This window comes from Pipistrellus kuhlii, unplaced genomic scaffold (genome assembly GCF_014108245.1).
Source record: "Pipistrellus kuhlii isolate mPipKuh1 unplaced genomic scaffold, mPipKuh1.p scaffold_m20_p_5, whole genome shotgun sequence".
NCBI classification, from domain to species: domain Eukaryota; kingdom Metazoa; phylum Chordata; class Mammalia; order Chiroptera; family Vespertilionidae; genus Pipistrellus; species Pipistrellus kuhlii.
The window spans coordinates 6,407,794-6,421,290 of record NW_023425551.1 but is presented as its reverse complement, the minus strand read 5'-3'; the positions used below and the strand labels follow the sequence as shown (position 1 = coordinate 6,421,290).

Genomic DNA, 13,497 nt, shown 5'->3' with positions numbered 1-13,497 from the left:
GAAAACTTCCACTGAAGAGTCTCTGAGTATCAAGTCCCAAGAGTCCATCAACAATAAATATTTTGATATTATCCCTTGAAGCTTCTATAGTAGGCTGACAACAGAAAAAATATATATATTTGGTGACATTTAAGGATATCTCATTTTATTAATGAGTTTAATAGGGTTATGTTCTCAGATTTCCTTACCTGATTGAAGAGCTAATATGAGGAGACTGGTCATGTCCTCTTCACTACCTGAAAGAAAGTGACTATACATGAAGAGCCCATGTAGTTGCAATTTTATTCTAATTATTAAATTTTGTTTTCCTTGGAGTCTTTGAGTCTGCTTATCAGATTACACCTAAATATTGCTATGTATGGAAACTATGCCCAGTTCCCAGAAGCCTCATAAAACACAGCAGCTCGATTTCAGTTCCCACCGCTGAGCAGATGCAAACAATATAGCAAGGTAACTGAGTGTTAGACACTGAGATGTTCGGGAATGCCATAGGAGAGAGAGCACAAAATATATCACTTAAATATACCGTGGGATTTTCCACAAATAAACAAACCTACTTTGTTTCTTATGAGGAACCGTCTTGAGAAAGTAAAATACGGTTGCAACTGTCAAGAGAAAGATTTAGATGAGAATTTAGCAGTAATTGAATAAAGGTGTGGTTAAAGACAAAGTCATCTTTGTCCTCTAAAATAGAAGTGAGCTCTCATCTGTTTGGAATGATTGGCTTGTCTGGAAGCCAGCAAATAGACTAGACAATCTCTTAAGGTTCTTTCCAGCCCTGTGATTCTGTGATATATTTATACAACTTCTAGCATAGTCTGTGTGTAGTGCAGTTGAAACGTTTCTGATTCCTGTGGTCAGTAGGAACCAGAATATATTTCATGACTTAGTTATTCCAGATTCCTATTAAATTATAAGGCACGTTTTAAAAACTCAAGGGAAAGGTAAAGACATGGTAGGAAAAACAAATAAGCAGTTGCGATGTAAAAGCAAACGAGAGCGACAGTGGCCTCTGTGCAGCTCGCTGACCGGGCGGTGACACGCAGAGAGAGCCAGGACATGGCATGACAAGAAACCAAGTTTGAAGTAGCTTAAGAATGTTTAAAGAAACTCTTTTCCTTATTATATGTATTCTTTTACTAAAGTTTCAAAGTGCATAAAACAAGCGGAGAGAAATATTATTTTAACTTAATATATTCAAGAACTAATTTGTGGTGTGAATAGCTCCTCTTCTTGGTAATTTATTAAAGGAAAGGATTGGGGGAGTGATTTAGGAGAGGAGTTAAAATTTTTAAAGTCAGTGGTTCTCAACATTAAACAGTAGAACTCTGAAAATGTGTTCCCATGGAAACATTGTTCTATGGAGTTAATAACACTTCACTTCAGGTGCAGAATAGACTGGCTCCTGTGGGCTGGCCCAGGACTCTCTCCGCCATTTATTTTCTGAGGAAATGTGTTCCAAGTTCCCAGCGACTGGCTTATAAATGAACTTTGGAACTCTATTCACTTAGGATACTTGAATTATCTATACCATTTCATTCATAGCCATGGGCACCCCACTCTGGCCAGAGTCAATTTCGTGCCCATGCATACATTTCTCACTATAGGGTAGCTGTCACATCTCTTCCTTATTTCCTTCCTTCCTCCCTTCCTTCTTTCTTTCCTTTTTTCCTCTCTCTCTCTCTCTCTCTCTCTCTCTCTCTCTCTCTCTCTCTCTCTCTCTCTCTCTCTCTCTCTCCTAAATTTAAAAAAATGTACACAGTATTTAATAACATAAGACACTGAGGGGATTACTAAAAAGGAAAGGGAGCATGCAGACACCAAATGTTAGAATGCCTATAAAAATCCCATTACATCTGTGTACAGACATAGAAATAACTCTGAAGTTACTATTTGAGAAAACTCCGCCCCAACAGAAAAGCAAGGACAGCTGCTGCATGCCAACTGTCAGAACTTCCAGCGCATTGATGCGAGCCATGGTGACATCATTTCATTTACACTCTGAAACCAGGTTTCAATTTCTTGGGCTCGCTTAGATAATCTGGTGGCATTGCATACAATTTGAAAGACATGGGGTGTTTTTTCCAAAAGACTCATAACCATTTTTATTAATGGTCTGATGCTGTTTTTCAGAACATTGTTCTCAGGAGACAATGAAAGTCAAAATGTTGCAGGCATATCATAGACATGGGAATTCAAAATTATTTTATTCTTGTTGAAAAAGGGCAAAAATTGTTGACATAGGAGCCCAAAAGATAAGAAAAAAAAATAGTTTTACTCTCTTATTTATATTGAAGCTACTTAGGATTACAAAACTGGAAACAGCATTTACTCCATGGTAATTGTTTTACTTCATTATTTTATTTAAATTTTTTGGACCTAAAACCAGTGTGTGGGTATGTGAAAACTGAGACAATCAGATTTTACATTCAGAATGGAATAGAATAGGTTAGAATAGAATAGAATAGAATAGAATGACTACCTGTTGCACCTGCACTTGAATTTAGGCCCTCCTGAATCCAATAGCCATTCTGAGGCAGTGATTATCTGTTCTGGCTGCACTGCAAAATCTCCAGCAAAGCCTTTGAAACATACAGTTGCAATGGCCCTTCCCTGAAGTATTTCGTGGGGGAGCCCAGAAAACTTCTTCTTTTTTAAAAAATATATATTTTGTTGATTTTTTTAATAAAGATGAAGGAAGAGTGATAGAGAGCTAGAAACATCAATGAGAGAGAAACATCAATCAGCTGCCTCCTATATCCCCCCTCCTCCCACTGAGGATGTGTCCACAACCAAGGTACATGCCCTTGACCGGAATCGAACCTGGAACCTTTCAATCTGCAGGCTGATGCTCTATCCACTGAGCCAAACCAGTTTCAGCCAGAAAACTTCTTTTGAAAATAATAGTAAAGTACCACAGGAGATTCTGTAGTGCAGACAGGGTTAAGAATCCCTGTCAAAACTATGACATCATTTTCCTAAGAGTGTTCCTGGGAGTCTTAGTCTCCTAAGACACTGAAAAATAAAAGAAAAGAAACTACCATGATGAAACAAATATGAGAATCGCTGGCCCTTCATCCCCCTCTAGGAGATTCACAGTGATTATTCACATTTTACAGAATGGGGATTCTTTCCATTAAAAATATGTTTAACTGGCTGTCATGTAATGCTTCCCCATCTCTGTTGGCAGGGAACTCTTTATAAGTGTGTATGGCTCTCCTGTGCACCCCACAGCTGGGGAGCATATCTTCTGGGACTTCTTTAAGCAGCTATGATGATGCTGAGAAACATTTAAAAGGTGGACGACACAGAAAACCTATGCTCCTCAGGTGCTCTAGACCAGTGTTTTTCAACCTTTTTTGGGCAAAGGCACACTTGTTTCATGAAAAAAATCACTAGGCACACCACCATTAGAAAATGTTAAAAAATTTAACTCTGTGCCTATATTGACTATATATAAAGTAATTCTCTTGAATAGGAATCAAATAAACACAAAGAAAGTATTTTATAATTACTTTATTATGAAATATTAAGTAAACAAAATAGTGAAAAATTATAAAATTCTTGTCTGCACCTACGGCACACCAGGCAACATCTCGCGGCACACTAGTGTGCCGCAGAACAGCGGTTGAAAAACGCTGCTCTAGACTGTTTTAGCCTCTTGGTAAAAAACAGAATTTCTTTACAGTGATTTAAACTTCCCTTCCCCGTTGCTCTCCTCCCTGCCAGTTGTAAATCTCACTGTGGCTATAAAGCAATGCAATGCCAAGAAATAAAACTCACCTAGAGAAACCATGGTAGATTTGAAAAAGGTCTAGAGACCACAGGGATTCCTCCAGGAGCTCCCTGAGGCAGGGTCAGCTGGTCTTCTTCGGTCTTCTTAGTTGAAAGGTAAAAGTTCACTCATTCATTTTGAAGCAAGTCACTTCATTGTTTCTTCATTCATTTTGATGGCTATTCATTGGGCACCTACCATTAACGCTGTCTATTGAGCCCCAGGGAGCACGCCAGAGAGGTGTGTGCATCTTATTTCTAATCCTTTAAGCAGCATAATTAGGAAAGTATTATCACCCCATTTTATAGGAAGCAACAGATCTTCAAGAAGAATGTGGGAGAAGAAGGCTTAGAAGTGAAGTTGAGCGGAATCCTGAGAACTTTTTAATGCTAGGCTGAGGAATTAGAACACTATTTAGTGGGCAGTGGGAAACCATTAAAATGTTACTCTTAACCACGATGGATCTCAAAATCTCCTTGGGAGATATTTCACAACACGTGTTTCTAGGTCCTACTACAAAGTATTGAGTTAGACTCTTAATAGTGGAACCTAGGTATCTTTGTGGGGGAAGGGAGAAATTCTTGAGGGGATCCCCATGCACAATTCTAGTGAGCAGGCATTGCATAGAAAGTTCTAGTTATTAGAAAGTTTTCCTCTTATTAAAGTGAATCTGCCACGCAGCAAGAAAAAGTTTTCTTTCACCCGGGAATCCCTCACACCTCTGAAGACCTCACATGTTCCCTGAAGTCTTATTGAGTGCTGTCTCCTCGGGAGCCTGCATGCTTACCTCAGGAACCTTACTCTTACTTGAGACCTTTTGGAAAAGTCTCCTTAGAATGACCCTCAGAGTTTCCTGACTTTAGAGTAGGAGGGTCAGTGTCCACAGGCATCAGAGCTGCTCCCACTGAACCTTGGAATCAAACCAAAAAAATGAGTGGAGTCCATTTCCAGGTCACAGGGATGAGCACACCCAACTCTGCAAACAAGGTCTTATCTTGAAATCCTAGAGGCAAAAGCTGAGTCTGTTCATGTTAACTTAGTTGAAAGAAAAGGAAAAAAAAGAAGCAACAAAGCCTGAAAAATTAAAAACAAAAATCCCTCTTTGCAATTGTTGCTGGGAGATTGATTTTCCCTACTATTCAGACCCAACTTTTTTGCCTTGCTCATGTCATTCCGCCCCCTGGTGGACATCTTCTCCATTGCAGGCATTGTTTCTTGTACTTACTGCACGGGAGGGTGGGAAGACCATCCTGACTCTGACCTAGAAGGGCTTCCCTATGCAGGAGGTAGAGAGAAAGGTAACCTGAGCCTATGGACATCCTTCTGGCCTCTGAGGTTAGAGAGCCATGGAGTTTTCCTCTGAGCTACTTCTTATTGGGCTTTGATGTGTTAAAAACATGTCTTTTCTTTCATTTAAGATGTTTTGCAAAATTATATACAAGGACATCTAGATCTAGTTGTTCCCGAGCAACACAGGAATTCAGCCCCGAGTAGGGTCATTACCATAAGTGCTGGCATTCTTTCCTAAAGAAGTCAGGAGCAAAGTCTTCTACTACCTTAGCTGTGTTTGCACAACTGCAGGTAAAGGTTTTCTGCTCTACCTTCCCAGTTAGATTGAAAGTAAAAAATTAGAAACCACTTCTTGGCATATCCTCTGCATTATAAATGCTGTTTGATTCTCACCTTTTAGTTAAAACCTCAATTCTATCTCATTCCCAGATGCACAACTCCCTTTAGATACATTCCATTCCATTGTTATCTCTCTCTCTCTCTCTCTCTCTCTCTCTCTCTCTCTCTCTCTCTCTCTCTCTCTCTCTCTCTCTCATTAACATTTTAAATTTATTCCTACTCTTATTATAAGATAAAGTGTTTCCCACCTAGAACTTTTAAAAATATATCTCTGATATATTAATGCTCTTGTTTTTTATTATGAATGCTTTCCCACCTATTATAATTTCATTTTAATTTGCAGCAAATCACATGAAAGGTAGAAAATTTATATTCCTATAAACCTCTTAATTCTCCAGACTTTGTTTTACTAACCAATCCCTCCTCCCATTTTAAGGGGTTATGTGTAGATCAAGTAACAGTGGGAACAGTGAGTAAATTGCAGATAAAGAACAGGACTTTTGGTGTCACACAGACTTGAATTTGAATCCTGGCTCCACTTTTTTCTAACAATGAGACCTGTGGGTCCTTGCAAACCACTCAGAAACACCTCATTAGGGAAATATTACCTCTCCACCTCCAAGTAGGGATAGGTGCCTCATCTCTGTGCCTTCTACACACGGTGGTTATCATGTGATGGTACCTGCCTTCTAGTCCACCTGGTCCACATATCTGAGCTTCCTGAGAACAAGAACAAAATATTCTATCTCTATCTCCACAGTCCCAAGCAGTACATTGCCTGGCAGAGAGATGAAAATCAATGGATGCTGAATGAGAGATCCAGAAAGTGTACTTGATGGAGGTGGTCGTTTTAGTCAAATGTAAAGAGCATTTAGGATTTGGACGTACAAAGAAAAGAGGAAGAATATTCCAGAAGAGGAAGCTTGAGCCTGTGGTCAAGCTTGGACATAGTGTAAGGAAAGAATAAGAAGGAGTCTAGTTTGTCTGGCCAAAGGAGTGTTGTCTTGAGAGTCAGATAGCAAAGGTAAAATCAATGTGACTAAGCAAGGGATTGAATATGGAAATTCATGAAAAACCCAGATCAAATGTGAGAATATAGAGAATATCGTTGACCAGAAAAAGACTCTTCAGAGGTGAAATAAGCTATAAGGAGTAAAGATGGGTGAGGACTAAGAGTGTGGTTTGTGTCATGGTAGGTTTGGGGACACCATTAGGATGCATTCCTCTGTCTTGACTTTAAGTGTCTTCCCACTGACCTTATTTATGTTTTCATCTCCAAGGCCTAGAAGTGCTAAATGCTGAATGAATGAATGAATGAATGATGAATGAATGTATGCAGTGGGTTCAGTAAGTGAGCCAAAGACAAGAAGGACAGGTAGCTTCAGTGATGATTTTAGATAGTGCATTGCCACCCATGATGCCACCCGCTTAGATAGGACTCAAGCAAGAACAACAGTGGGAGGACCAAGAGGGATAACTCAGGTGATGGGCAGCAGGGGTTCGAAAGACCATCACTTATCACTAGAAATGGGGAGAGTCTTAGTATTTGTGAAAACCATCAAATGACACCTTGAACATAATGCCCTAAACCTCTGTGCTCGTGATACTTCCTAAGGAGCTTTACAGTTTGCTGAGCAGTGACAGAATGTATGAGAGCTGAAGTGAGCTCTCACTTCACTGTACTAAGGCAATAAACATGAACATTCCTACCTTTATGCTATGTTTAAAGATATGCCTAGGAAGAGTTATGCATTGTCACTGCTAATCAATTTTTCCTTGTGGAATAGACAGCTTTATGACTATTGTGACACTGTTCTCAGAATCTAACCACTTACCGTTCTTCCGTTAAGTATAACACGTTGACATGTGTATGGAGAATATAATATGATGTTGAATATATGAAAGAAATGGTTTTCCTTATTACCTGTTTTTCCAGACTTCTTGTTAATACTAGGGGGATTTCTCATATTGCTTTTATGTGTGCAGAGAAATGGCTGAGTAAAAATAGTCTAGAGATGAAGGCATTAAGTGATGCTTGTATTAAACATACACACAGCAGAGTTATGTTTCTAAGCAGACATCCTCAGGGACTTTTAGTTGTGCTTCTAAATCAATAATTCTATTGGTAGATCCATCAAAAATTCAAATATGCAATGTGACTAAGCAAGAAGTTTTATTACCAAAAACAAGCACCAAGGGCTTATGTGTGTCGGGGGGAGGAACAGGAGGGTGCAGAGGGTAAACAGTAAAGAGCCAGATTTCAATTTCCTTTTATGCTCAAGCCTAGACAGATCATTATTTACCCGTGCCTGCCACTGACAAACAAAAGCTCAGGGTTTTGAAACAGCAAGTCATGTACTTTAAAATTCAATTTCATATCTTCAAACAACCATTGTATGAATATCTAATAAAAGGATAAGACGTTGGCATCCGAGTGTAGCCTCTATAAAGCATGACTAGTTGGAGTTAATTTATTTAACCGATATTTACTGAGCGTAGTATGTGTGTCATAGTAGACAGGGGCACCAAGGCAAGACCAGGCTCTGTCTCCTGCTGAAGATGCATGAAGTACTAAGCTCCGGTTTTATTGTTGTTGCTGCTGCGGTGCTTACCATGCAAATGCCCGTTTTTCTTTCCGGTTTTCAACTTGAACTAATTCATAAAATATGAAATGCTGGACTTGTGATGTACTGCCAGAGTAGCCATTTTCCATGTGCCTCTTAAAAATTCCACAGTGTGTCAGTTTTGATGGAGCCAATTAGGAAATCTAAGGAAAGTAGAATTTAGGAAGCCAGGGAGTCATAAGAATGCTTGGAATTTCTCAGAGATTTTACTGAATGTTTCCTGTATCATGACATGTTCCAGAAGACCATAAATGTTAGTTTATATGAGTATAAACTACGTCTTGCCTTGCTGATATGGTAAATAAATAATTCAGATGACCACCCACCCACCAGAACCCAAGGAGTTTGGGGGTTTTGTGTGTTTCCTATGAAATATTGGCATTACTGTAAATGTTTATACTCAGAGAGAGAAAAATAATGATGTATTGTCTTATTTTTACTCCCACTTTTAGATTCTGAAATAACTTTCAAATGTTTCTGCATCTCGCAGTAATATCATTATAGAAATACAGCATGATGATTAACCTCTTGTCTTGGTGTGACTTTAATGGAAGGAATTAAAGGCATTTTTCTTATTTGCATTTTTGAATAGCAATACACTGACTTCTCCAGTTAAAATTAATTATTCTGTCACATTGTTTTCATGGTAGCAATCAACTAAATTAAATACAGGGCTATAAATCTGGACAGCACTGTTTTATTCAGTAAGAAGCCATAAGTCAAGTTCATAAACGTGGTACAAAACACAGCTGTTTGGCCCTGGGCCAGGAGGTAGTGAGGGAGTTTGAAAGGAGTTGGGAGATAACCTTTAGTTTAATATGGCTTGGGAAATTAGATCCTATATATGCTAATTTTGTACTTTTTTTTTTAATAGATGGAACTGATTAAAAATATAAGTACTGCCGAACAGCCCTATTTATTTACTCGACATGTTCATTTCCTCAACTTCTCAAGGTAAGATATTTTCCCGTTTAATGGTTTTCTTTTCCATTTCTTTTCAGGGCTTAGACTCCCTCTAACAAACAATTACTTTAAAATCTACCTTCATTTCCAAGGTAGTGTAATTGCCTTTGAAAAGCCTTTTTTAATCCTGCTATGTTTACTGTGAAGGGGTCAAAAATTTGAAATATTTAGACAAGAGCTTCATTTCTTTCTAGAATATTAATCTCAAATCTTATGAAAAGTTGGAATTATTTTTAATGAGAAGCCATTTTACCTGATAGCTTGTTTTGTTGTTGTTTGTTTGTTTGTTTTATCAGATTTTGTACTAAAAGAAATAACTTTGTAAGTAAGACAAGTTATTTATTTATTTAAAAATATTTTTATTGATTTCAAAGGAAGGGAGAGGGAGAAAGAGATAGAAACATCAATGATGAGAAAGAATCATTGATCGGCTGCCTCCTGCACGCCCCCTACTGGGGATTGAGCCCACAACCTGTGCATGTGCCCTTGCTTAGAATCGAACCTGTAACCCTTCAGTCCAAAGACTGATGCTCTCCACTGAGCCAAACCAGGTATGGCAAGACACAAATATTTTAAAAGAAATACTTCATTGCACATTTTGTACAACTTGAACGCACACAGGACCCTAGAAATGACCTAGTGGTGAAGTGCCTGCCTGTTTAATACTCATCTGACTAGTCTAAGCCTTGCATGTTTGATGCTGACGGGGTATTTTAGGAATCTGTTTTTTCTTTGGCTGCAAGAACTTTCTGATAATAATGTAAATTTTTCAAATTTAAGTTTTTAGACCCTTGATTTGTGAAGCTGTTCATTGTGAGTTCTGGGCATTCCCTTTTTCAAGGATTCATTTGCATGGGTTCCCTTGTCAGTGGGCTTTGCTGTGAATGGGAAGTCCTCAGGTTCTTCTCCTCTCACTGGCCTGTGTCTGAGCTCACAGCTGTACCCCTGACAGAGTGCTGGGTCCGGAAACAGATCCATTGACCAGCCCGGGGCCCTGGGCCTCCCTCATCAACCAGCTCTCTGTCCATAGAAAGCACTGGATTGTCCTACTGGCTTGTGCTGGCCTAATGGTCCCTGAGGGAGAGGTACTCAGGGAGGCCCTGAGTGTTCCCAGCTCTGCTGGCCACAGAATGCCTATCAACCTGAGGGCATGGAAGAAGGTTTCAGCCTTCAGAGGACTTCCTGCCTTGCCCCAGGCCCAGCGCACATTAAGTGTAAAGAGAGTGAGATTCAGCAAAGCAAGTGATTAAGCAGCGAAGAGGAGTTGCTGCCTTATCTTTGAAAGCAAGCTTCCCCTGAGGTTGTCAGCCTGCTTGATAACCAATGTTCCTGGGACAGGGAACAGGTGGATAGGACACCTGCAGATTATCCTCCAAGGCCCAGGGCCGTGCAGGGAGAGCTGGCTCCCGACCACATTTATGAAGTTGCTAGCTACTGGATTGCCTGAGTGTGTGCCCTGCCTCTCATTTCCAGTCCGCCAAGAACATATAATTCAACGTAATTAGATAATGGGGACTTGTCAGCTATTTTAGGCACTGCCTTTTATGACTTGTACAGCGGCAAGCTCGGCCCCTCTGACCCTTACTTTGCTCATGAGCTTGCTTCTGCATCACCCCCCATGTCCTCCAACCTGATTCATTTCACTGCTGCTCCAGGGTCAAATCTTTACAACCAAAACAAATTGCAATGCGGCAAGTCTTAATAATGAGCTTAGGACAGTGAAAACTCTAATGGCAAGCCCAAGCCCATATCTTAGTTGGATCAGCAGAGCTGGGCCCAGGGTGACGACTGTATTATATCACGCACGGCCCCAAGTGTCGAAAACATATTCAAGAGTTTAATCTTTTTTTTTTTTTTTTTTAGAATTTAAAAAAATATATTTTTTATTGATTTTTTACAGAGAGGAAGGGAGAGGGATAGTTAGAAACATCGATGAGAGAGAAACATCGGTCAGCTGCCTCCTGCATCACACCCTCCCCCCACCCCCCCACCGGGGATGTGCTCGCAACCAAGGTATGTGCCCTTGACCGGAATCGAACCTGGGACCTTTGAGTTCGCAGGCCGATGCTCTATCCACTAGCCAAACTGGTTTCCGCAAAGAGTTTAATCTTGATTAATTCAATTCAGAAAGAAAAAATTATAAATACCTTTAGAAGACATCACCTCTGCAGAAAACGATGTTGGCCTGAGTGTGAGACCTTCTCCAGGGCCATGATTCTGGGCGAGCCGTTTGACCTCTTGGGAGGGTTCTATTTTCCTACCTATAAAGCAGGGCAGTTCCTGCCACTACCACCTTCTAGGGATGCCCTACGCACATGAAGGAAAGCCTTTCAGGTCCTCTGGAAAGAAAAACATTTGATGTAGTCAAAGTGGCTTTGAAAGGCATGTCGGCAGGAGTCTGGCCGTGGGTTGGCTCCTGCTGTGGGCAGCCTCTCCGTGTCTCTGTCTAATGCTGTGAGGGTGGGGCCCCGCTCCTGCTGGTGACTCCTCCAGTCCTTTTTGTTCAATTAAACACATGTTTACTGAGGACACCCCATCTCTTGTACACCGCCCTAGGACTGGGGCTTCTGCAGGGAATGAGAAATGTTATCCTTGCCTTCAGGTAACTGGAAACTCCTCTCCCATTAATGAAGAGGTGGCAACAAAGTGTGATGCGCTGGAGGAGAAAATGACGGTCTCCTCCAGAGAAAGCGGGAGGCAGGACCCTCCACCTGGAAAAGCAAGACTGGAGGGCATTGGGAGCAGGAGCCATTGCTGCTGGGATGTGAGGGGTGGGCCAGCTTTGGACACATTGAAGGGGAAGACATGGGCGGCACAGGAACCGGCATGAGCAAAAGCAGGACAAACAGAGGGACTGAGAGCACCCAGCCACAGGAATACACTTTAACTTCCCATATTCACAGATCATGGGAAGTTAAAAATCACCTTTTCCTTTTTCAAGGGGATAGATTTATTTCAGGAAAATGTCTCAGGTATAAATGGGCAAAGTGTTGGCATACAAAAAAAAAAGGCTCTAAAATATACAATTAGAGAGAAACAACTAAGTTGGGGCTTGTTAAGAGGGCTTCCATGTGAACCTTATATTTTGAATGGTAAGGCATTGAGGTAATGACCGCTCCTAATAAACCTATCCTGATCATTGCTGACAGGCGTGTGGCTGGCTTGATTCAAGATAATGAGGTTATTAAGAGAAGAATCGATATTGCAACCCAAAAATTTTTTGTTGTTATTTTATTTCTAATCTTCCTTACATTCCTAATGTTTTACAGGGTACTTGCTTGTGAGCGGAATGTAAGAATGAAAGTCTGGCCTCTCTCCCCACACATTCTTTTCTGAACTTCTGAAGGGTGTGGCATTCTATCAAAATGAATTACTCCTTAATTCAAACCCCCTCTCCCCCATTAATGGGGCATTCTTACCTTGACATTCTGAAAAATGTTATCCTGTAGCTATTCAGTAGCTGACTTCTTTCATTTGTTCATCATCTAGGCATCCTCCTGTGCCCCTCCTTTGTCCTTCTTTAGAGCTAGAAGGAACCATTTCACCATATCCAGTTTTATTAACGCCACCGTGGAAAACAATAGTATCGGGCCAGTCTAGTGTTTTTGTGGTCACGCTGGGGAAGATTTCCCGCCAGAGGAGGTGAACGCAGGCACGCAGAAACTTCAGCCTTTGGTATGGCCTGGGGGCGTCTCCCGGCAGGGCTCTCTCATCTGGCCAAGCGTTTTCCACCCGGACTAGTGGGGGAATTGAGTTCAAATTACCTTGGTCTAAGAGACGCAGCTCTTTCCCATGATGGTTAAGGAGGAGTTTTAATATCCACATACTATCTTTTCATGCATCTGTCCCCAGCTATCAAAGCAACTAAAAGAACTATGACTGATGTTACCAAAGAGGTGATCAATGGAGGTAGCAGAGGAAGAAGAAAATGCCCAGAATGAGATATTTAAAAATGCATGAGAACCATGGAGTTATTACTCCTAGAGAGTTATATGTTGCTTTGGATCTTTGTGTTCTTAGATTTACATACCAGAAAAAACTGTGACAGGCAACTCAATTTGTCTCCTCCTGCCCCTACTTTTTGTTTGTTTTCTAAACTTTTTTTTTTGGGGGGGGGGGGGGAGGGGAGGAAGGCAGTAATTCTTTTATCAGTTCACAAGTCCTCTCCACCCCCCAACTTGGATCCTGCAGGGACAACATTGTGAAGTTCTGGATCAGTCCAAATGAATGACAGGAGATATCAATATGCTAAATAACCTAACACTGCCACCTCACCGAAGCTTTCTTATGTCCCTCTTCCTTTCTCACCATGACCCCCTCGGCCTTGCTTCCATTTCTATTTCGTCTTTTGTCTCAGATGATGGCTCCAATACCAACACTAACTTACAAAAGCAAAACATTTAAAATGAAATCAGTCACTAGAGAAGTTGGCGGGGTGCACTGTGCAAGGGATGGCCTTTTGGATACTCCGTCTCTTTCCTTAAAGGGAAGTCTTCTTACTGACGT

The 13,497-nt window shown here is 40.8% G+C and overlaps 1 protein-coding gene across 3 annotated transcripts in view; it reads left to right on the top strand.

Moving 5' to 3' along the window:
- Positions 1-13,497, top strand: part of UST (uronyl 2-sulfotransferase) — a 242,739-nt gene that overhangs the window by 140,984 nt on the left and 88,258 nt on the right. For all 3 annotated transcript variants that reach the window (XM_045573321.1, XM_045573320.1, XM_036413823.2), the window contains one exon: positions 8,903-8,982. In XM_045573321.1, coding sequence (XP_045429277.1) covers positions 8,903-8,982 — 80 coding nt within the window. The remainder of the gene's footprint in view (positions 1-8,902; positions 8,983-13,497) is intronic.